The 25,137-nt window shown below is 43.0% G+C and overlaps 3 protein-coding genes across 4 annotated transcripts; 2 read left to right on the top strand and 1 right to left on the bottom strand.

Moving 5' to 3' along the window:
• The first annotated feature begins 362 nt into the window (after positions 1-362).
• LOC311119127 (xaa-Pro aminopeptidase 1-like) lies at positions 363-11,584 on the top strand. 2 transcript variants are annotated; one of them, XM_084193874.1, is made up of 20 exons: positions 363-466; positions 1,981-2,105; positions 2,803-2,866; positions 3,371-3,475; positions 3,728-3,820; positions 4,020-4,163; positions 4,404-4,499; positions 5,492-5,573; positions 5,728-5,938; positions 6,297-6,386; positions 6,511-6,561; positions 6,726-6,784; positions 7,316-7,393; positions 7,515-7,586; positions 8,197-8,257; positions 8,363-8,432; positions 8,548-8,721; positions 10,480-10,556; positions 10,758-10,856; positions 11,213-11,584. In XM_084193874.1, exons 2-20 carry the CDS (start codon positions 1,989-1,991, stop codon positions 11,330-11,332), a joined length of 1,863 nt encoding a protein of 620 aa, XP_084050000.1. In that variant the 5' UTR covers positions 363-466; positions 1,981-1,988; the 3' UTR covers positions 11,333-11,584. The 2 variants fall into 2 exon arrangements, with proteins under 2 accessions (XP_084050000.1, XP_084049999.1); XM_084193873.1 differs by lacking the exon at positions 363-466 and adding an exon at positions 1,368-1,454.
• LOC311119128 (uncharacterized protein) lies at positions 10,915-13,743 on the bottom strand. The gene is made up of 3 exons (XM_084193875.1): positions 13,607-13,743; positions 13,258-13,354; positions 10,915-12,056 (listed from the first exon to the last, which is right to left on the bottom strand). Exons 1-3 carry the CDS (start codon positions 13,716-13,718, stop codon positions 11,735-11,737), a joined length of 531 nt encoding a protein of 176 aa, XP_084050001.1. The 5' UTR covers positions 13,719-13,743; the 3' UTR covers positions 10,915-11,734.
• A 9,906-nt stretch (positions 13,744-23,649) lies between these two features.
• LOC311119113 (hatching enzyme 1.2-like) lies at positions 23,650-24,459 on the top strand (the record flags this gene model as incomplete). Its single annotated transcript, XM_084193855.1, has 1 exon — positions 23,650-24,459. The coding sequence occupies one exon, from the start codon at positions 23,650-23,652 to the stop codon at positions 24,457-24,459; it is 810 nt and encodes a 269-aa protein (XP_084049981.1).
• Positions 24,460-25,137: the final 678 nt, after the last annotated feature.

The following is a 25,137-nucleotide window of genomic DNA, read 5'->3' as shown; positions in this document are numbered from 1 at the left end:
CTGTGGAACTTGTTCAGTTTATCTCTCAGTTGTTGAATCTTGTTATGTTCATACAAATATTTACACATGTTAAATTTGCTGAAAATAAACGCAGTTGACAGTGAGAGGACGTTTCTTTTTTTTTGCTGTTTATGTTTTTATTGAGTAACCATAAAAATAATATGTGATGATGAACAAAATATATTTGGATAAATACGGATTATTGAAAACGTGTATTTCATGAAATCTCTATAGGCCGTTTGCTCCTATGCAGGGGTGTAGGCTACATATACATGTTGTTGTTTAGTTGATCCACTGTGTTTTGAATGAAAGGGGGGCGAGTCTCATCTCTGTGTGGTTACTGGAAGAAGCTCGTGTCACGTGACCAGAAACGTCAACGATTCAATGGCAGCCTACTGTTTTGTAAATTAACACAAGGAACAGCTGTATAAAATACTGTTTTTAACGACAGAATCACATTTCTAAGGTAAATTTACAATTTAACGTTATCTTATTAAGCCGACAAGGTGTTAATACACTTTCTAGATGGGGTTCAGTTGCCCGATGCAAGAAAGCAATGAATGGAGAATATCGCGTGTGGTTGTAATGTGGTAGACGCTTGTGTGCTACATGCTACTCACGTAGCCCCATAAGGCTTGTCTAGCTAGCTAGATAGGCAAAGCCCACGCCTGGTTTTGGTGAAAAGGCGATGTCTAATGTGTTACCTACTACAGCTATGAACAAAATGTGACTCATACTCTAATGAAATATATACAATATTGGCTAAGAAATGTGTATTATTTTGCTCAAAGTAACTTTCCCATTGAAGACCCCCACAGCAGACTGATGGAATGCCACACCTACCCCAACTGCGACACAATAACTGCATTGAATTGATTAACACAATTATGCAATTTGGAATCATTCAATTAGTAATTGAAGTAGCTAACTAGTTTCCCCCCACTTGTTGCCAGCACTCATCCGTTAAAGCGAACCTCCTAAATAATTGTTTTCAAATGGTAAATAACATCGCATGTAGGGTTCAGCCAATCCGTGAGTTCTGCGGTGCTTTTGTTGAGGCGATTGGATATGCCCATACTTGCATCGATGAATAAAACTCCACCATCAATAATATGGGATGATTATATTCCTTTAACAGCCTGAAATGAAACCATTGATATTATCCATTATACATCTTACAGTATGTCAAATCTTTCTAAATCAGGATCTCACAAAATGCCTCTTTGTAGATGTGTTCCTTATGCATGATCAACGTATATAAAGGCAGCATTCAGGCCTACGGGTAATGGATTAGTTTGCAATTGCAGCAAAGATAAGAATCATAATCTGTCAATATTTAACCCTGGGTTTGTCTGAGTCAGCAAGGTTAAAGATCCAGGTGCAAACTAAGACTTTGAGCTCCACGTTAATAGGCTATTTGTCTTCATAGCTGGCTGAAGACAACATGGCCTCAGGTAATCGCGTTATTAATACTTTGATTTCATAATAATGAGTAACATATCTGTTTAGTTTGTCCGGTATGTTAAACAAAGCGTTTATGTTACTATTCTTTATCATTTTGTAGGAGGTCGATTCTAGTTTAGGCTATACATGGTCCACAATGTAACGAAACAGGCAGGGATTGCCGTGCGAACCCGCAACCTTCTGGCCCGTAGCCCCACGGAAAGCAACTCTGCCACAAAAGCATGCTCCAGTGGTAGAGTCGATATCCGTGCTTATAAACCAGGGTCGCTACAATTGTATTACACTACTGAGCATAATCTAGGTTTGAGGGAGCATGTTTAGCCATGTTTTGCAGGTTCAGTCACTCTATCGTGGTTTAAACCCCTGCATCTGTGGAGTAAAACTGTGTCTGAGACAGATTAACTAACCTACTCAACAGGGGAGGCAGGAGCATACTGTACCTTTGGATTTTCCCATTGTTGGGCTGCCTGTTCAGTTAATTTGTTATGGCTTTACCACCTGTATATCTCTCCCTAGACGCTGCCATGTCTCCAAAGATCACGGTGGAGCTGCTGCGGCAGCTACGGCAAGCCATGAGGAACACCAAATACATCGCTGAGCCCATCCAGGCCTACATTGTCCCCTCTGGAGACGCACACCAGGTACTGAACACACACACAAGGTCACGCACACACACGGTCGCACGCACGCAAGAACACACACATGTACACACAATTACTAATTATAAATAATTAACGATAGTTAGTATAAGTCTGCCTGACCTCTAGACATAGACAAGGTGACTTTCTAGCAGGGTCCTATCCATCTCCACATCTTTCTCTCAACTCTTTCTTTCTCTCTTTCTCTCTCTCTCTCTCTCTCTCTCTCTCTCTCTCTCTCTCTCTCTCTCTCTCTCTCTCTCTCTCTCTCTCTCTCTCTCTCTCTCTCTCTAATCCTCATCCCTCCCTTTCACCCTCTCTTTCACTCTCTGGTCTTGAGTCGTGATGTGAAAAGAGGAATAATTAAGATGTTATAATAACTGCTAGGGGACCACTTAAACCTGATTACTGCTGGATCTGATCTAATCTCTCTCTCTCTGTCTCTGTCTGTCTCTCTCTGTCTCTGTCTGTCTCTCTCTCTGTCTCTCTCTGTCTCTCTCTCTCGCTCTCTGTCTCTCTCTGTCTCTCTCTCTCTCTCTGTCTCTCTCTCTCTTTCTCTCTCTGTCTCTCTTTATCTCTCTCTCTCTCTCTCTCTGTGTCTGTGTGTCTCTGTCTCTCTGTCTCTCTCTCTCTCACTCTGTCTGTCTGTCTCTCTGTCTGTCTCTCTCTATCTTTTTCCTCTTTTTCTCTCTCTCGTTAGAGTGAATACATCGCACCATGTGACTGCAGACGTGAATTCATTTGTGGTTTCAATGGCTCCGCAGGTATTGTGTGTGTGTGTCTGTGTACTTGTGTCAGGATCTAGTTCCCTTGTTATAAAGGAGGTTGATATGTTGAGAACACCAGTGAATACACAAAGACAAACTATTATTAAAACTTTGGTAATGTCAGACCATATGAAATCCACACTTCATACAATACCAGGGCAGTTGTATTGTAATTTCCCATAAATGCACACCATGCTTATAACAGTGAATTTATACGCTACGCCCTAAGAAAGAACAGGACATCTATAAACAAAAAGACAGACATTTTGCTCTTATTGAATTCGGGTTAGAGATTGGACACATTGATAATCAAATGAAATAAGGCCATAGAAACAGAGAACAGTTATGTAGCCTTGCTTGACAAGCTTTGAACAGTAGCATAGTGACAACTAAAGACATGACTAACAATCAGATATTAAGACGACATGTCTACAGGTACAGCCATAGTGACAGAGAATAGATACTGTATGTAGCCTTGATTGATTGATGACATGTCTCCAGGCACGGCCATAGTGACAGAGAAGCATGCAGCCATGTGGACAGACGGACGGTACTTCCTCCAGGCCAGCCAGCAGATGGACAACAACTGGACCCTCATGAAGATGGGTAAACAACAACAGCAGCACTCTTAGTTCTTGAATTGAAATGGCATCTGAAGACACCTAGTTGAAGCTAGTATATGTGGAACTTGGTTTCTTCTGCATCTAAAGTTCCAACTTTAAAGCAACTGCCCTTAACCACCTTAGTATAGATTGGCCAATGCTTCTCTTGATAAGACATACTACACATGGGACAGTCTGCTGTGTTTTGAAATGTGTCCGTATTTGATGGTTCATTGTGGATCTTTCCTGTCACCAGGTCTAAAGGAGACTCTTAGCCAGGAGGACTGGCTGATCAGTGTTCTGCCTGAGAACTCTACAGTAGGAGTGGACCCCTGGATCATTGCTGCTGGTCAGTAGAGCGCTACATCTCTTACGTCATATAAAATAACACAGTAATAATTATGTAATACACATTCGCAGATTGCTCCCGTTATACATGTATAGAATTACATGAATTAAATGTTGTGTACTATACTTACAGTACTAAGTATCTACCATTTTGTTCCTGGCTTTCTATCATTACATGACCTGTCGGTTGTTCCATCCAGACCAGTGGAAGAACATGTCTAAGGCCCTGGCCAGTGCAGGCCACTCCCTGGTGGCTGTTCAGGACAACCTGATAGATGCCATCTGGATGGACCGTCCAACCAGACCCTCCACTCAGCTCATCACCCTGGGCCTGGGGTTCACCGGTCGGTAGTACCACTTGGAGCAGTTGGTCTATGTCAAATACATGAAACAAATGCATTATTGACCTATTCAACATTGTAGAGGTGTTATGTATCCTATCTTGTGATTGGTTGAAAGGTAGTAGCTGTACATGTGTGTACAATGTATTGATACAGAAAGGATTTTGTTGAGCAGTGATGATGGCATGATGACATCTTCCTCAGCAATGGTTCACAATTAATCCAGGTCCTCCTCTGTTCCAGGTCTGACCTGGCAGGACAAGATGACCGCTCTAAGATCCAAGATGGCCGAGAGGAAGATCTCCTGGTTCGTTGCCACGGCGCTGGATGAGATTGCATGTATGATTCCCTTTATACTAATATAGTTACTATCACACAACACAGAGACATTTTCCTATATGATTTGTTGGTTAAGAGCTTGTAAGTAAGCATTTCACGGTAAGGTCTACACCTGTTGTATTCGGCGCATGTGACAAATAAAATTTGATTTGATTTTTACCCTAAACAGTAATTGGATTTACCATGTACAATAACACCAGCTCACTAACCCTGGTCATGTTGTGTTACAATGTGCACAGACTTTCGTTCCAACCCAGCTCTAGCACACCTGATTCAGCAAATGAAATGTCTTGATTGATGAGTAGTTGATCGGTTGAATCAGGTGTGTTAGTGCTGGGCTGGAACAAAAGTCTGCCCGACCAGTAGCTCTCCAGGATGGGTTGATGCTCTTCATTGAATGACCTCACCAAAGAGTGGTAGCAGGCACAGCCAATCGCATCGACTCCACGGTTACATTGCATAACCCTGTGAGGTAGACACGGCACCCCCTGATCACGATCCAAGGACCCTGGGGCTGTACGGGTGACCCTGTGGATGCCTGTCTGAGCACCACGTTAGCCAGCCCTAACGAGCCTATAGAGCTCTCAGAGCTGATTGGCTGGCCAGAGTGTTTGTGTTAATTAGGGAGGACAATGTTGATGTTGATTGCAGTCGTCCAGTCACTTTTAGACCAGTGTGTCTAAATGAGGGGGTTTGTCTGGGCTTCTTCCCTAGAGGGTGAAGAGGGTAACCTCATAATAATAATAATATAAATAATAATAACAATAATAATAATGACGATTATGATTATAATAATAATGAATATTATAATGATTATTATAATAATAATAATAATAATAATACACACAGTCCTAGCTAATTTATTTTGAGCTTTCAAAATTCTAACTACTGTACATACATACACTACTGAATTTGTTGAAGGAGAACAGGAAAAATCGCATCCACAAAACAGGTGTAAAGTGGTAGTCTTTTAACTGTGTTACTCTTCCCAGGGCTGTTCAACCTCCGTGGCTCTGACATCGAGTACAACCCTGTTTTCTTTGCGTATGCCATCGTTGGAATGAACACAATAAGGTAAAATACATAAATGAATCTAAAATAACATAAAAACACTTTACTTTCTTTCCAGACTGTCCTTTCTCTGACACAGCATAGAATGCACAACATAGTTTGACCTCCCATGAGAAGTAGGTCATGAATCTGACCTCTAACCTCTGACCTCTCCTAGGCTCTTCGTGGATGTCAAGCGTCTGGCCGAGCCGACGGTGAGGGAGCACCTTCAGCTTGACACACCCTCTAAGGCGGAGCTTAGCATCCAGACTGCCCCCTACGAGTCTGTGTTCACGGAGCTGCAGGCCGTGTGTGCCTCCCTGGGGCCCAAGGAGAAGGTGTGGATCAGCGACAAGGCCAGCTGCGCCCTCACGCAGGTCATCCCCAAGGTGAGAGAGTGCGACTGTGGAATGTCTGACACAAAATGGCTGTTGTGGGTGCTCATGCAGGTTATTCCCAAGGTGAGAGAGTGTGAATGTCTGACACAAAATGGCTGTTGTGGGTGCTCATGCAGGTTATTCCCAAAGTGAGAGAGTGCAACTGCATAGTCAGGCACAAAATGACCACTGTGCATAGCTATATCACACTGGTGGATGGGGATGAGTTACCCCCAAACAATGTAAAGTAATTTGTCGTAAAGAAAAGCTCTACCTTTCTGTTAATACATGTAGGCCTATTTAGTAAAATGATATGTGTAACATAAGGTACCTACTAATTAATTGCTTTGTTTTTCTGTTTTGTCCACAGGCCCACCGGTCTCCTGTCCCCTACACTCCTCTCTGCCTCGCCAAAGCTGTCAAGAACGCCACCGAGATTCAAGGGATGAAAATGGCCCATGTAAGTTACGTTTGACCTTTTGACCCCTAGATGTATTTCATTTGATTTCAGACATCATAAAATCTCCATAAATGTATCAACAACCAGCCATTGATCATGTTTGACTTTTTCTCCTCAACCACAGATCAAGGATGCTGTCGCCCTTTGTGAGCTCTTCGCTTGGTTGGAAAAAGAGGTACTATATATTGTTTGCACCTTACACCTTTAAAAAAATATATATATATTTTCCAGTAGTTTTGTAGCTGAATGTAGTATTACAGTTTTATGATTACAGACTTTTTGGCTGTGACAGTGTTGCCATGGCTACGTGTCATGACCTGCGTGGTGGTTGTTTTATAGATTCCAAAAGGCACAGTGACTGAGATCTCTGCAGCAGATAAGGCTGAGGAGTTACGCAGGTGGGGGTCTCCTTTTCACTTCAACCATAAAATAACAAAACTATGTAATAACACAATCTGTGATCTGCAATCTGTTTCACTCCAACTTCACTTATTATCCTGGATCTTTAGATTTAGATTTGATAGGTTCTGTGCAGTCACTACACAGTGAAAAATAATTTCTGAAGCACAAGGCAATAGGACAATGGGAAGATCTCAATTGCATACTCCTCATCTCTTTCTCAAAACCGATTGGAGGAGAAGGGCAGAGGGGAGGGACCTCTGGCTTTCTCATCCAATGGGTTTTGAGAAGGAGACAAGGAGAGAGTAGAGAGGATGCAAGGATATTCCCAGTGAGTAAGAGGTTTTTGCATGAGAGGGATATTTAGCATTTTAACTCCCTCTATTGAAACAATTAGGAACTGTATGTTTCTACTGCAACTCTGTGTTGCATCGTGCTTAAGAACAGCCCTTAGCCGTGGTATATTGGCCATATACCACACCCCCTCAGGCCTTATTGCTTAAATATTAATGTGTTTTATGTGGTTTTAGCCAACAGAAAGACTTTGTCGGGCTCAGTTTTCCATCCATTTCCAGTGTTGGACCAAACGGGGCAATCATTCATTACAGGTATCTTTGTTTATTGCATTAATGTAACTTTATTACAATGTAATTAATGTAAAGTTGTCTATAATCATGTTTTTGATAACTGATTTGTATTTATGTACTTATTTTTGTTGTCCTCCTATAGTCCCCTCCCTGAAACCAACAGAACTCTCTCTTTAAATGAAATCTACCTCCTTGACTCTGGAGCCCAGTATATGTAAGCAATAATCCTACATGTGATAATGCCACACATAATCCTACATGTAATAATGCCACACATAATCCTACATGTAATAATGCCACACATAATCCTACATGTGATAATGCCACACATAATCCTACATGTAATAATGCCACACATAATCCTACATGTAATAATGCCACACATAATCCTACATGTAATAATGCCACACATAATCCTACATGTAATAATGCCACACATAATCCTACATGTAATAATGCCACACATAATCCTACATGTAATAATGCCACACATAATCATACATGTAATAATGCCACAAATAATCCTACATGTGATAATGCCACACATAATCCTACATGTAATAATGCTACACATAATCCTACATGTGATAATGCTACACATAATCCTACATGTAATAATGCCACACATAATCCTACAGGTGATAATGCCACACATAATCCTACATGTAATAATGCTACACATAATCCTACATGTGATAATGCTACACATAATCCTTCATGTAAGCATGGCATTCACCAAGACATGTAATAATGTGACACATAAGAAAAGCGCGTTACAAATACAACTTAGTATTATTATTATAATAAGTTCTGGTGATTTATAGTGACGGAACAACAGACGTCACCCGCACCATGCACTTTGGATCCCCCTCTGCTTATGAGAAGGTAACAGTTCTCCATATGGCCTCTCCTCTCATGCTACAGCATATGACAGAGGGAAAGTCCCAGTGTTATGGTCATTGACCTATGGATTTTCTCTCTGTATCTCAGGAAACCTTCACCTATGTTCTGAAGGGACATATAGCCGTCAGCGCTGCCATTTTCCCCAACGGAACCAAAGGTGAGACCTTGTTGTTTATGGAGTGCTCAAGATTGCCAGTGTTTGTTTTTAAATGAATAATATGTGAAATATAAACTACCTCCACTCCCTCCTCCTCCACCCCCTCCACCCTTAGGCCACCTGCTGGACTCGTTTGCCCGCCAGGCGCTGTGGGAGTCTGGGCTGGACTACCTCCATGGTACGGGCCACGGGGTGGGATGTTTCCTCAATGTCCACGAGGGACCCTGTGGCATCTCCTACAAGACCTTCGCCGACGAGCCCTTGGAGGCAGGCATGATCGTCAGCGATGGTGGGTACACACACACATATGGACGTACACGCACTCACATACACACACACTCACTATCATGCATGCATGCATACACAAACACACAGACAATTTAACTACAGTGGGGAGAACAAGTATTTGATACACTGCCGATTTTGCAGGTTTTCCTACTTACAAGGCATGTAGAGGTCTGTAATTTTTTATCATAGGGACACTTCAATCCAGAAAATTACATTGTATGATTTTTAAGTAATTAATTTGCATTTTATTGCATGACATAAGTATTTGATCCATCAGAAAAGCAGAACTTAATATTTGGTACAGAAACCTTTGTTTGCAATTACAGAGATCATACGTTTCCTGTAGGTCTTGACCAGGTTTGCACACACTGCAGCAGGGATTTTGGCCCACTCCTCCATACAAACCTCCAGATCCTTCAGGTTTCGGGGCTGTCGCTGGGCAATACGGACTTTCAGCTCCCTCCAAAGATTTTCTATTGGGTTCAGGTCTGGAGACTGGCTAGGCCACTCCAGGACCTTGAGATGCTTCTTACGGAACCACTCCTTAGTTGCCCTGGCTGTGTGTTTCGGGTTGTTGTCATGCTGGAAGACCCAGCCACGACCCATCTTCAATGCTCTTACTGAGGGAAGGAGGTTGTTGGCCAAGATCTCGCGATACATGGCCCCATCCATCCTCCCCTCAATACGGTGCAGTCGTCCTGTCCCCTTTGCAGAAAAGCATCCCCAAAGAATGATGTTTCCACTGCCATGCTTCACGGTTGGGATGGTGTTCTTGGGGTTGTACTCATCCTTCTTCTTCCTCCAAACACGGTGAGTGGAGTTTAGACCAAAAAACTCTATTTTTGTCTCATCAGACCACATGACCTTCTCCCATTCCTCCTCTGGATCATCCAGATGGTCATTGGCAAACTTCAGACGGGCCTGGACATGCGCTAGTTTGAGCAGGGGGACCTTGCGTGTGCTGCAGGATCTTAATCCATGACGGCGTAGTGCGTTACTAATGGTTTTCTTTGAGACTGTGGTCCCAGCTCTCTTCAGGTCATTGACCAGGTCCTGCCGTGTAGTTCTGGGCTGATCCCTCACCTTCCTCATGATCATTGATGCCCCACGAGGTGAGATCTTGCATGGAGCCCCAGACCGAGGGTGATTGACCGTCATCTTGAACTCCTTCCATTTTCTAATAATTGCGCCAACAGTTGTTGCCTTCTCCCCAAGCTGCTTGCCTATTGTCCTGTAGCCCATCCCAGCCTTGTGCTGGTCTACAATTTTATCCCTGATGTCCTTACACAGCTCTCTGGTCTTGGCCATTGTGGAGAGGTTGGAGTCTGTTTTGATTGAATGTGTGGACAGGTGTCTTTTATACAGGTAACGAGTTCAAACAGGTGCAGTTAATACAGGTAATGAGTGGAGAACAGGAGGGCTTCTTAAAGAAAAACTAACAGGTCTGTGAGAGACGGAATTTTTACTGGTTGGTAGGTGATCAAATACTTATGTCATGCAATAAAATGCAAATTAATTACTTAATCATACAATGTGATTTTCTGGATTTTTGTTTTAGATTCCGTCTCTCACAGTTTAAGTGTACCTAGGATAAAAATTACAGACCTCTACATGCTTTGTAAGTAGGAAAACCTGCAAAATTGGCAGTGTATCAAATACTTGTTCTCCCCACTGTATTTCTCTCTGTCTGTTTCTTTCCGTCTCTGTCTGTTTCTCTCTCTCACATACACACCTGAACTTGCCTCCTTCCTTTCCTCAGAACCTGGGTACTATGAGGACGGCTCCTTTGGCATTAGAATTGAAAACGTTGTCCTGGTGGTGCCAGCAAAACCCAAGGTAAGAGATTGACTGAATAAGAATAAAATGAAGTGAAGTGAAGAATGAGTTGATGTCTCTGGAGACAGATTGACTAAGTGTAAAGTGGATAGAGTGGAGAATGAGTATTTATATTTGTGGTAAGACATTGACTGAATAAGTGTAAAATGAAGTGTGAACACTGGAGTGAAGACCATGTGACCTTTGTGTCTGTGTCCTCAGTACAACTACAGAAACAAGGGTAGTCTGACGTTTGAGCCTCTCACTCTGGTCCCCATCCAAGCCAAGATGGTGAACACAGATCTTCTCACCCAGAAAGAGGTCAGTCTTGGTCCTCATTCTTTGGAATTCATATTTTACCAAACACACTGTTTCTTTAGGAATTATCATTCATTTATTTATACTAAAATAAAGCACTAATTTATTTCTAATAAAAAAGCTGGAAAATGTAAACATAGCACTTGAAACTTGGGTAGAAATACTGTAATGGTTGGTTGAGTTGAATGAAGGGACAATCTTTGTTTCAAATCAGTTTTGCCATATGAGATAAGGAAGTCTTCAGGAAATATCCAAATATCCACGGGTGCTCTTTGAAACCGGGGAAATCGATCAGAAATAGTTCTGCCATTTTGTATGATATCACTATGTGTGTGACACGCTCTCCTCTCTTCCTGCAGCGTGATTGGGTGAACGAGTACCACAGGCAGTGCCGGGAGACGATTGGAGCAGAGCTGCAGAGGCAGGGCCGCAAGGAGGCTCTGGATTGGCTGATCAGGGAAACCCAGCCAATCACCTGAAGGCTAATCTGTGACTGACTCTTATTTAATCCAATGGTATTGCCCAGGAGTATGATTGATAGATCGATCGATCAGTTGATTGCTCATCTCAGCAGTGATTATCTTTTCTTTTGATATTTTCTCTGAGAAGCTACTATCTATCGTTCTGGTCTCTGTGTATTTCACGCTACGCTTATTTTCTAAAGCACACCATCCATGTCTGAACTGTTTTATGGCGATTAAATAAAAAATCTCAAGTGTGGAAAAAATTAACTTTCACAACTTCCAAATAACTAAGTTCATCCACTTTAGACAGTTGTTTCCAAAATTGTGGACAATGTGTACTCCTCCACCTTACAAACTTGAATAGGACAACAAAAATGTAAAACACCCCTCCTATGAAGTGGAACATTCCACCTTCCTCTAGAGCTGCATGTAAAAGTTGGGTGGGTCCAGGATGATACCACTATTGGGATCGTTGGCGTAGTCCTGAAAAGTTGGCTCTTGCTCCTTCGATCCACCGGGGGTGATATTCTGGATATTGTCCTCTTCCTCCATCCCTATGGGTAGAGGGTTACTGTAGATGTAGTATATTCTAGAGTTGTCCTTAGGTGCATCCTGTTTTCTGAAGAATGAGAGAGGGTTTCTGAAACTGGTGGATCTCTTGACGGCTCTGATGTCCACCGGGTTGACTGGTACTTCACGAAGCACAGCACTCTCATACATAAGGGCCCTCTTGGACAGCCTGAAAGGGGGGGGGGGAGGAGGGAGAGATATGTAATGCGCTTTCAGGGAACTGTGGGACATTCTGTGTTCTTTCATGTCATTTTAAACCAATGCATTCAAATGTCCGTCATTATTTTGTGTGTCCCACCAACATGGCAAAAACTGTTGCTGTAAAAGACCATGCAGTTTCATCATATGTCCATGGAGTGGCACTGTTCAGCTGTGTTAAATGTAGAGCTGGACAGTGAGGAAAAGACTACACCAGAGGAAGATTGGCTCATTATAATGACTGGAATGGAATCAATGGAACGGTATTAAACACGTCAAACATATGAAAACCACATGTTTGACTCCGTTCCATTGATTCCATTCCAACCATTCCAATGAGCCAGTCCTCCTATAGCTCCTCCCACCAGCCTCCTATTAGATTACCAAATACTTAGTTTGCTTCAATGAAGCCTAATGAGTGAGAGTCATTACTAAGATTACTTTAGTTGAGGATGCCAACATGACTCAGAGAGGTAATTATAAGGCAGCGATATTAACATGACCCAGAGACAGGTAACCTCATGCGACTGTGACAGGAGATGCAAAGCAAGAGGTATGACTGCCCAAAATCTGTCCACAAAAATATTTCTATGGAGGTCAAAAAGAGAGTGTTGAATTTTGGTCAATAAAACATTTAATTGCTAATTTGCTAAGTGAGGCTTTTTTGATAAAATAGACGTTTCGTAATGGTTAGGTTGTTACGAATGCACTGATATAAGTGGACACGTGGCATTTCTGCAACTTACCCAAAAACGACTATATTGGATATGTGCCTGTTGTGATAGAGATAGATAGAGGACTCATCATGGTTTTAACCTGTTTTAGCATAGACATTGCCATTGAGGGCTTCCACCATTTTAAAGTAGTAAACTGAGTGGATATTCCTATGAGTTGGGAGAAATCAGCCATTGGAGTAGACAATTTGCTAATTTTAAATAGAGATGCTCTCACAGACGCTATAATGGCACAGATACAACGATGAGTCCTCTATTTATATCTATGGCTTGTTTACACAATTATCTGCCCTCTCATTGGCTAGAATGGTCCCACCTGATCTCGCCTCCTTCTTCCTGCTATCTTTGAGGACATATCCAATATCTTGTCAATATAATAAACAATAGTTTCATATGTAGTACAGAGCATTATGGGTATTGTAGTACATCAAGCCTTACCGTCTGCGGTTGTGACAGGATATGCTGCAGAACAGGCCAGTGATGGTGAGAACACACAAGGCTAGAGACATTAGGATGATGTTGAACACCTTGAACTCTGGAACAAGAAAAAACAGAACAGGTGACTATGGTGACCATATTCTGAGAAGAGGGGAAAACAAGTGAAGACTAGGGTCCACCTTCATTTCAAGTAAAACGCTTAAACTTATTCAACACACAATGTCACACTCAACCAAAAAAATTCCCAATTCAACTTACAAATGAAGAGGCTAGGTTTGGATTCAACAGTGACCCTTCATACAATATGTTTGTAGATACCAAAAGCAGGCCTATAGTTTACCTTACCTACCATGCAATGCTGCGTTCATATCCTGGTCGACCGTGGTGAGAGCTGCGGTCCTGTTCATATCAAATGCCATCACCGTCACACTGCTGTGGTTGTGGGTCCCAATCCCACTCATGTTGTTGCCATTGGCATCCACCACATAGACTGATCCCAGGCTTCAAGCTCCACTCGCGGATTTCAAAAGCCCTCAACACCATGTGACTCGCCCCAACTATTCTTGGCTCTGTTCTGTCGTCGTGGAAACTTGGCACCCCTCTTTAGTCGCACCCCAGTCTTTGTTTTGTACCCTTTTTAGTTATTGTACCCCTCTGCCCCCTCCATCTCTCCATACACCCCTCATTTACATATTATTAGTATTCTCTCCATCTCTGAGGGACAGTGAGAGTGAAAGAGAAGGAGAGGGGGATAGTGATGGAGGGAGGAGGGTGGATGGGTAACAGTCTAAATACTAATGGTAGGTTCTGAGTGGTGCCCCACTACATTAACAGGGAACTACAGTACTTTAGGCCTCTTGGGTTGAACAACAACAACACCAACTTTTCCCTCAACACCGCCACCCACTTCAGTACAGACAAGATATGTTGTGTTCATGTTCTGACATTATAATTGGTTTCAGCTAATGAACCCAATAATAGCAATATGTTGCAATATGGGCTCTATAAGACAGAAGTCCGTCATGTTCAATACATCACGTATCGGCTTCTCTTCATCATGTCTTGTCAAACAAGGAACACACTGTCTGTGTCCCAAATGGCCCCTATCCCTAACTAGTGCACTACTTTTGACCAGAGCCCTTGTCAAAAGTAGTGCACTTTATAGGGAATAGGGTCCCATTTGGGGGGCACGCACTGTATTGCATTGGAACACATTGCGTAATAGCCTGGCTATCTCCAGTAGCGTTCCAGTGTGAAATGAAGCATGAAGAGTTGGTAGAGGAATAGAATGCTCTCTTTGTCTCTGTCTGTGAAACCATGGAGACAACCTGGATATAGAAGTCATTATTATGATTCTCGGTATTCATTCACTCAACCAAGCCATCTCCCATCGATCTATGACCATTTTATTTGGGCTTCATCACTTTCCAGTGTATGTGTGTCTATAGTTCATAGGTCATCATTAGGCCCTTGTGGATGTATCAAATCTACATCAGTCCTACTGTCCAATGTCCATATCTGTGAATAGGAAAACATCTCAATCTCCCCTGATACTTCTAGAATAATCCCATCATAGTGGATGATATCGTATATTTTCCATGCTCATCTTCAATACTGTTTTGGACATTTTTGACAATATCACAGTCCCCGGCCGCTCCATCCAATGCCAGACATGTATTAATAGATTGTCCCAGTAGAAGTTCAGTAAACATCTTCCTACTCTTTCCTCTTGTTCTCCTGGGGCTGTCTTCATGGTCATATCATCCCACCAACAAGTTTATTGTGATGAGTCTGGCTTCAATCCTGGTTAGAGAGATGGAGGGATGGATGGAAGGAGAGAGAGGGAGAAATGGTGAGAGAAATGGTTATACAGAAGCAGACAGAAATATAAAGAGGGAGAAGGGTAAAGAGAGAAAGAAATAAGAGGAGAGAGAGAAAGAAAGAACCCACTGGACTTGGGAGTCTAGCGGGACAGTTCTCTAGACATAGGGGGGTCTGTTCACCTCATGGGAAATCAGTGCCTTGCTCTTCTCTCCGCAATGAGCCAATGGAACGTGGGAGAAATAGTTTCTTTGTGAACTCTCACTGCTGCTTATTTGACTGTCCTGACCGAGACCAATTGGACAGCAACCAAACTGGCTACTGTAAACTGGACGGACAGTCATAGCCCGCTAGATAAGTGCTGAGTGTGATTGGTCAATTTGCCTGAAACAATAACAGAATACTGACATGGTAAATATTCAATAACAGAAATTAAATAATGTGGATGTCAAATTAAAAATATCTTATGTTATCCTTGGCTGTGATATCTTATTGTAGGACCTTTGGAATTTGAAAGAGGAATAGTTTTTACTTTATAATCCACTAGAGGTCAGTATTTGTCATTAAACTACTGTAGTTGTAAGATGTTGTACCTTTAATGCTGGTCCAGGATCAGATGTTTCTTTTCCACCTTGTAGTTATGGATAGGATTGAGGAATAGGTCATCTGATCCTAGATCTGCTGTTAGGGGAAAGTTCTTCCTCAAGCCAGTTTTCACAAGTTTTGGGTACCCAGATATGTAAAGCACATTACGTCTACATTGAGGACATGCTGCTGAGTTGAGTGACAGTTATAACCTGTATATGTTACAGTAATAATATAACACACTGTAGTGTATATGTTACAGCTGTTAAGGGAAGCTAATGAGCAAAAACAGCAGTATGGAGACAGATTGACTGATAAGGAAATCAAGCATGACACTGGCCTCTTAAATGTGTTTATTTACCTACTTACACTGTTTGATATGTTATTATACCATAGCCTATACTGGAGTCTAACTGTTTTGATCTGAGGGTTTGTGTGTGGCAGTGGATGGTAAGGTTTATTTGAGCTGCACTTGGTATTCATAAACTATGCACCTTACAAGAACAACCGTGGGAAGGAGAGTCTATATTCTAACTCCATTTACAATTGTGTTAAAATATTAACACGTTTGAATGTGCTAATATGTCACACAAGCATGCACGCACGCCACTTAATGCACCATCGCTCAATCATATGGCCATGAGCTGCCATTTTGTGCCCTAGTTTACGCCAAGCCCTATAGCATTCCCCTCACACCATAGTGAAGTGGCTACATGTGGTTGCTTTTAATACAGTTTATTTGGGCAAGTGGTGCAGGAATTGTATTTTATGAGGAGGGAAAGTGTCTGGGGTAATTATTGTGTAAACCTTATTCCTCTTGACGTACTTTGTTGAGTAAATAAGCCAAGTTTCTGTCAGAGAGAGTGCCAGGTAGTTCCAGCTTTGGCATGGTAGATTGTACGTGTTTAACGTCGTCATTAATGAATGAATGCCCCTCCATTACCCCTCACCCGTCTGCCTCGCTCCTCCTCACCCTCCCCTCCCCATTCCGCACATCCATCCTCCTACCCCACTCCTCACCCCATACCCTCGCCCCTCCTCCCCTTCTCACCCTGTAGTCTATGTTTATGGAAAAGCTGGTAGGGAATTAGTGTTGTGACATGGTACATTTGTTCTGATGCGGTTCAATGGCAAGGGCAGACTATTGATTTATAGCACGTGTCAGTTATAATACCCAGGATACTTGTTAACCATAGGGCACTGCCTGAGTACACACTACTCTTATTTGCATGGGTACAGAACCGATAAATGCTGTTTATCCAGTCATCTGTTGGTTCTAGAATCCCACTTTATCTTGTTATACATCATCAAGCAATTCATCCAGCATCTACCTACTTTCAATTGATTAATAGGTGCCAATATATTATATTATATATGATATATTATGATATTGTACGCCGACTGTCTGGTGAACGTAGCCTCAGTGGACCTATAGGAGAACATTTTGAAGATCAAATCTTCAAAAACATATTGTACTGTTTCTGTATGTTGCCTACACATTTCCATTTTTTTTCTATGACCATTTACAAATAGAAGGCATTGAGACCAGCTTAACATGACCAGTTAAACCCCTCCACTAATCTCACTGTATTCACCCATAGCAGAATGGGAGCCACCAAGGACCATTGAAAACCCAGACAGTCAAGACAATGATTGAATGATTCCTGCTGTCATCGCCGTTCCATCCTATTGAATCCATACACATGGCACATGGTCATATGTCATGTATAACAGGTCCCAGTTTAACACACACACACACACACACACACACACACACACACAAACACACACACACACACAGGTCCCAGTGTGACTGTATCATATATCAGAGAGGGATTATACATGGTGCTTGACCCATAAACTCTGTTAATGCACTGCCTCCACGATCCTGTCTGACCTATACATACTGTTCGGATGCCAACAAGAGCTTTGTAGCCATACACCGAAATACATATCCAGCTAAGCTTTAACGTTATATTTAATGTAATTACTCTTTACGAAAATCCCTGTTTTCATAAACAATATAGCCCTCTGTGATCCCATAATATAGAAAAACATAACTTAATGGATTCCTAGAATATCTGTTGCAATCCATGGCTTTACTATATCCCTTACCTCATCCTTCACACAGTTAGAGCATACGGCGATGGACAAATGAAGATCCTTGTAACCCCACAGGGAGGTTGTAACTTGTACCAGATGTGTAGGAGAAATCAGTGTGAGCAAAGATCATACATGAATCAGAAAGATATGCTTCTTATTTAGTGGTGAATTATTTTACCAAAAATTATCAAGTTTGTGTGTGTCGGCCTTCCAAAAATAATTATTACTTTTCTGCCGAAGTTATTCTGTCTGGAGAGAAGCATTCATTTTGACCAATATTTTTCCATTAGATAACGCTTTAGGATACCCAACAAAGCTGAAATGATTCTATCAATCTCTACACATCTATCAATCTCTACCTATCTTACCCACCAGAAAGCTATCCACTAAAATGCCATTACATGTCTGACTGTCTATCTGTCTGTCTGTCTGCCATAACTCAATACAACCACGGGGGCATGGATCATAGATCATCCAAGCACCCCCAATGCTCCTTCCTTCCCGGCCCAGCTCAGTGCACTGTTGGCTGGGTACCAAGCCCTCCTCGACCCCTTGAGGATAGCCAGGCCTACTATTCTGGCTGGTGGTAGCAAATACAGTTGGGTTGGAAGTGGACGTGGAGACACTGTGGGAACTAAAAGAAGAAAACACTTGTTGCTGTGTTTTGGACTGTTCCTAGTGCGACTAGGTCCTTTTGCTGTTAGGGCTTGTTGCTAGGCTTGTTGCTTGTTGCTAGGCTTGCTTGGTATTGAGATGGATGTAAGCTGACTATCTGGCAGAGGACTGTAGGGACCTTGATTCATGACAAGAAATGTTAGATAGGCTAGATACATTCAAGTATAACTCAACAGTCTTGGCATCTGTTGTGATGCAAAGTCGTCCTCTTAGTGGAAATTGTAATGACAGCGAACACTTGGTAGCCTACGTGCCATGACACAGCCCAAATGTTCTCCAAGTGGAGGGCCTGACATTGTGTGTTTGTACGTTTCTTTGTCTGAGATGCAGCGTAGCAGTTTGCCCCTTGTCACAGTGTGTGTGTGTGTGCGTGCATGTGTGCATGTGTGTGTGTGTGAGTGGTTTGCCCCTCGTCACCTCGTGCTATTTAACGATAATTGGGTCACATTTCAAATGAGCCAATGCAGAAGAAGTTTCCCTCCCTACCACAAGAGAACATAGACCACCCAGTACTCTCTAAGGGGCTTGTCACAAGGGAACAGTCACTTTATGGTGTAGTGGGAAAATGTGGTCATTTTAGTTAAACTACACCCTTAAATCAACTTTACTACATAAAGATGTATTGTAAGTTGCTCTGGTAAGAGTGTCTGCTAAATGACAAATATCCAAATATAATTCAAACAGAATTAAAGTCAATACAATATATCTCGACAAAATGTACCTTTTTTGCTCATAGAGTCTTATCAAAACCCTGTTCATTCTCACACAACTCTCTCTCTCTCTGCCTCCTGTTTTCTAGGTGAACATTTCAGGACAAACTCAGTCCAGTCAGTTTATCTCTCCCAGTGATTTCACCCCTCCGAGGTGATCCCCTTTTCCAGACAAGACAGTGTGTGTGTAAGAGGGAGGCTGCGTCCCAAAAGGCACACTATTCCCTACATAGTGCACTACTTTTGACCAGAGACATACAGTATGGACCCTGGTCAAAAGTAGTGCACTATGTAGGGAATAGCTTGCCATTTGGGATTCAGCCAGAGAGTGTGGAGTTGGCATGTGGGATCCCTGACAGCCCACACAAATACCCTGATCTATGTCTGTGTGTGCTGTCATCAGACAGAGCACCACGGTCCGTGCTTGTACCAAACACATACTCTGTCAGGAAGATGAACTCCCACACACACACACACACACACACACACACACGCACACACACACACATTACCACCCCTAAGTCAACCCTGTTATCTAAACAAAACCCATCAAATGTGCATTAATACTCATATCTCTGACAGGCTGACAAGGGAGGCTTGCTACAACACAGTCCCTACAAGACCCAATATTTATTATGATGTATTGTGGACAATTGGGAATAAAAAAACTGCTAGACTTTTTTTTTTTATGAAGCGTGTTTTTACTTCCATGCTATTACAATGAATTGACATTATGATAAAATCAGTCGACACATTGAACTAAAATCTGATTGTTTCAAATAAAGACCATCTTTAAATCCAACATGCCACCCATTCCTTTAACACTTGTACAGATGTAGGATCTTAATTTGATCATCTGGGTCTTCTGTGAAGATCATCCCATCCTCGTCATCCCCATGGAGAGGCCTAGGAAGAGAAGGAGAAAGGCGAGATAACGAATGTAGCTGATCTTTCTTGGCAGTGGAGAGGAGACTTTGGAGGGGAGAGTCTTTGGATGTCCTCTTCTTCTGCTGCAGTTGTGGAGACTCCCTAGACTGGAAGACTCCTTGGCTGTGTCTGGATGTGTGGAGACTCCCTAGACTGGAAGACTCCTTGGCTGTGTCTGGATGTGTGGAGACTCCCTAGACTGGAAGACTCCTTGGCTGTGTCTGGATGTGTGGAGACTCCCTAGACTGGAAGACTCCTTGGCTGTGTCTGGATGTGTGGAGACTCCCTAGACTGGAAGACTCCTTGGCTGTGTCTGGATGTGTGGAGACTCCCTAGACTGGAAGACTCCTTGGCTGTGTCTGGATGTGTGGAGACTCCCTAGACTGGAAGACTCCTTGGCTGTGTCTGGATGTGTGGAGACTCCCTAGACTGGAAGACTCCTTGGCTGTGTCTGGATGTGTGGAGACTCCCTAGACTGGAAGACTCCTTGGCTGTGTCTGGATGTGTGGAGACTCCCTAGACTGGAAGACTCCTTGGCTGTGTCTGGATGTGTGGAGACTCCCTAGACTGGAAGACTCCTTAGCTGTGTCTGGATGTGTGGAGACTCCATAGACTGGAAGACTCCTTGGCTGTGTCTGGATGTGTGGAGACTCCCTAGACTGGAAGACTCCTTGGCTGTGTCTGGATGTGTGGAGACTCCCTAGACTGGAAGACTCCTTAGCTGTGTCTGGATGTGTGGAGACTCCATAGACTGGAAGACCAGGGAGACCATGTATTTTATATAGAACCTTCATAGGTGTGTCTGGATTAGTATTATGGGTTAGTGTCCATCCTACCTGTCCTGTACAAACACCAAATGGGAGTTTCTCACAGTTTAACCCCGCAATTCCAACTAGGCGATGATCCCTTAATAATCCATGTTGGTCACACAACACCATGCCTACTGAAAACATGCACGTTCAGTTTACATTTGGGTGTAATAAGCAGGTCTAAATAGATGTCTTCTGTCCATGTTGTTCTATAGAAGGGTTAGTGCTTCATTACTGAGTGGTTATGGTATCACGTAAGTATTTTATTCAACGTCTGACAGAAGCGCAGTACAATGAAGCTGCCACTATATGCTGATTTTAGATCAGTTTTCACCCCTAATGAGAGATAGGCATTAGGGGTTGTTTCCAGACAGACATCAATGTACTGTATAGAAGGCCTAGGATTCTTCAGTCTGTGTGTGACCTATATTAACCAACTATCTCCCCTCTCCCCCTCTCCTCCTCTCCTCTCCTCTCCCCCTCTCCTTCTCTTCTCTTCTTCCACTCCTCCTCTCCTCCTCTCCTCTCCTCTCCTCTCCTCTCCCCCTCTCCTCCTCTCCTCCTCTCCTCCTCTCCTCCTCTCCTCCTCTCCTCTCCTCTCCCCCTCTCCTTCTCTCATCCTCTCCTCCTCTCCTCCTCTCCTCCTCTCCTCCTCTCCCACTTTAGCCCATCTCCTCCTCATTCCATCTGTGTGTTCTCAGCACTGTACTGTAGCGTAAAATTCATTACAGTGGCATCTCTGGCTTCATTTACACACCCTGGATAGGAACATACTGTGCGTCCCAAATGGCACCCTATTCCCTACAAAGTGTAGTGCACTATATAGGGGGAGGGCTAGTCATAAGTACTGCACTACAGATGCCGTATCTTAATTTGATCATCCTATTGTTGCAGGAATCTTCCTGCACAGCAGGAAATGCAAACATGTAGTGTATTCAAGGTTTAAAAAGGCTTCTAAAGTTTGTAATTTCCACTTTGACATTCCAGACTTGATTTACCCTAACGAAAAATGTATCAACCCCTACGAAAAATGTCAATTGATTATAATCCACATAATAATTCACATTTCCTGTTGCCACGGGATTATTTTCCTGCTGTAGCAAACTGGCTCAAATGAAGATCCTACATCTGTATGTAGGGAATAGGGTGGCATTAGAGATGCAACCATAGTCTCTATCTTGATCATCTAACTCCCGTTCATGTTATATTAATCTGTGTATGTGATAAGAGGGGTGCTATCTGCCGTACCACAAGAGTAGAGTCAACTCACAGTCGATGAACTAAGCTTGAATATGACAGCGGTGCGATAGAAGCTTTGCACTTGTTGATAAGATAGAATAATTTAAACAAATGTAACACGGGTGGCTTTTAATCCTTAGACTACTAGTCATTTATATATGTGAATGTACCATTAGGGAGGGTGAATAGAGTAGAGTGATGGTCCAACACATAGGAGTGTGTAGCTTTCAGACATATACAGATCTTTATCCTTGAAGTGCAGTTGATCCAAGGTCGTCCCTCACACAGTGTAGCTTAATCAGTGTGAAGCAGAACGTATGGAGACAGTGTCTGTATGTCAGGCCCATGGCCATACATCAGACCCAGCTCTCCTCGCCCTCTCACCTCAGCCGTGATGAATGACGACAAGGAACTGTGGTCATGTCTGATGATATGGTGTAGGAAGGAGGAGGGAGTGTGTCAGTGTGTGGCACACACATGCAGATAAACACTGGAGGATGAATTACAGTATGTGAGACAGAGAGAGAGAGAGACAGAGAGAGAGAGAGAGAGAGAGAGAGAGAGAGAGAGAGAGAGAGAGAGAGAGAGAGAGAGAGAGAGAGAGAGAGAGAGAGAGAGAGAGAGAGAGAGAGAGAGAGAGAGAGAGAGAGAGAGAGAGAGAGAGACAGTCTGTTCTCTATCTGTTGCACCAATCACAATCCTCAACCATTTTAGGATTTCTCCAGTGCGGCTATGGCATCTAACAGAATCAAGAACAGCATTCCTGTTGTCCCTCCAGTCTTCCATGACACTACAAACACCAGCCCCAGACACAAAGTCTATGTAATGGTATCCAATACAATGTCTGCAGCACAGCTAGGATTGGAATGATTGGGTATAAGGCCTTTTAAACGCTGTATTAATGTAAACCGGATTATTCAATCAAATGAAATTGTTACCACTTGTTGAATATACAGTATTGTCTGTCCTTACACCATGTTTCTAGTCACTGAGACGAAGGCTTTAATGCCTCAACCAGGCTACAATGGCCTCAGCTGCCCCAGAGTAGGGCAATTACAATCAGAGTTTATGGTTTAGAAATATGTGGGGAGAGTGTCTGGTCTGGTGGGGATGCATCATAAAGAGTGTGCCAGCATAACTGGATAACTCCTACAGCTCTGGTACAGAGACATTAAATGACCTGAACTGACCTGAATGACCTGAAAAAGACATGGTCTGAAGATTATGTAGTCATTCTGAATTACGCATACAGTATATGCATCAGTACAGACGTTGGTTGATATGAAATTGATACCTACTTTCAACTGAACAATGGGAACAGTGAAACATTTGCTACTTTGGGTGCAGAGAGTGATGACCAGCAGGTTTAGCTAGTTCAAGGTTGGATTCATCACGAGTTGAGGCCTCTGAGAATGTTGTGCCCTGTGTGATCTGTGTCATAGTCAGGCATCCGGCCGGCTGGGCTTGCCCCCACTGCCACAGCAAAAGAGGACATCCAAACAGTCTCTCCACTGCTAAGAACAATGGTCTACCTTCTTTCTCTCACCTTCTTCCTTCTCTTCCTAGGACTCACAGAGGCCCACCCTCTCCAGGTGGATGAGAAGGATGAGATGGTCTTCACAGAAGACCATGATGATCTGGTGGACATCACCACCAGGATCCTGGAGACCAACAATGCCACCACAGAGATGCTGATGGAAGGAGACATCATGATCCCCAGAATCAGGACCGCCATCAAGTGCTGGTGGTTCAACGAATGCCTCTGGGAGAAGAAGAAGTCAGAGAACATCGTCGAGGTTCCTTACACGCTCAGCTCAGATTTTGACTATAATTCCCAGTGGAAGATCAAGTACGCCATGAACACCTTCCACACCAAGACCTGCGTGCGCTTCGTCCCCCGTAGCAACCAGAAGGACTACCTTAGCATCGAAAGTAGATCCGGCTGTTATTCATGGGTTGGCAAAACTGGAGGTAAGCAGCTCGTATCCCTGCAGAAAATAGGGTGTATTTACCACGGTACCATCCAGCACGAGTTGCTTCACACTCTGGGTTTCTACCACGAGCAGAACAGGAGTGACCGCGACAAGTACATCAGGATCAATTGGGAGTATGTTGAACGCGGGGAGGAGCCCAACTTCGACAAAGAGGACACCAACAACCTAGACATTCCCTATGACTACTCCTCCGTCATGCATTATAATAGATGGTCGTTCAGCACTGTGTATGGGAAGGAGACGATCACTCCTATTCCTGATGCCGCTGTGCCCATCGGACAAAGCTTGGAGATGTCTGCGACCGACTATCAGAGGGTCAACAAGCTCTACAGGTGTTAAAGGGAGGGAAAAGTTGGAGCTGAATTTGATGTCTGAATCTGATGTCTGAATTTGATGTATGAATTTGATGTCTGAATTTGATGTCTGACTGTCAATGTTAAAATGATCTGGCATTGTGTTGTTTGGAGGCAACGTGGGGTTAACTCATTTTGTCATGTTCATTACTTGATAGTAATTAAATAAAAATACATTTCATGAGGAAGCAAATAAGTATTTATTTTGTCAAGTCATTTCAGTCAATTGTTCAAACTACATAATTTAGGGTTAGATTAGAGCTAGGGTTAGGGTTAGAGCTAGGGTTAGATTAGAGCTTGGGTTAGGGTTAGAGCTAGGGTTAGATTAGAGTTCGGGTTAGGGTTAGAGCTATGGTTAGGTTGGGGGAAAATTGACCTCTCTCTAATTCTATTGCTCCTAGGGATCCATTTTTATTAAAGTTGTTATATGGCTTAGTAACCTCTAAGTGCTGGGGTTAGGTTTAAGGTTAGGGTTAGAGCTAGGGGATGAACATGAAGCTAGGGTTAGGGTTATGGCTTTGGTTAGAGCTAGGGTTAGGGTTATGGCTTTGGTTAGAGCTAGGGTTAGGGTTAGGGTTATGGCTATGGTTAGAGCTAGGGTTAGGGTTATGGCTATGGTTAGAGCTAGTGTTAGGGTTATGGCTTTGGTTAGAGCTAGTGTTCG

The sequence above is a fragment of the Coregonus lavaretus genome, assembly GCF_964263955.1.
Source record: "Coregonus lavaretus genome assembly, contig: HAP1_SCAFFOLD_408, whole genome shotgun sequence".
Lineage (NCBI taxonomy): Eukaryota > Metazoa > Chordata > Actinopteri > Salmoniformes > Salmonidae > Coregonus > Coregonus lavaretus.
This window is presented reverse-complemented; position numbering and strand designations above follow the sequence as displayed.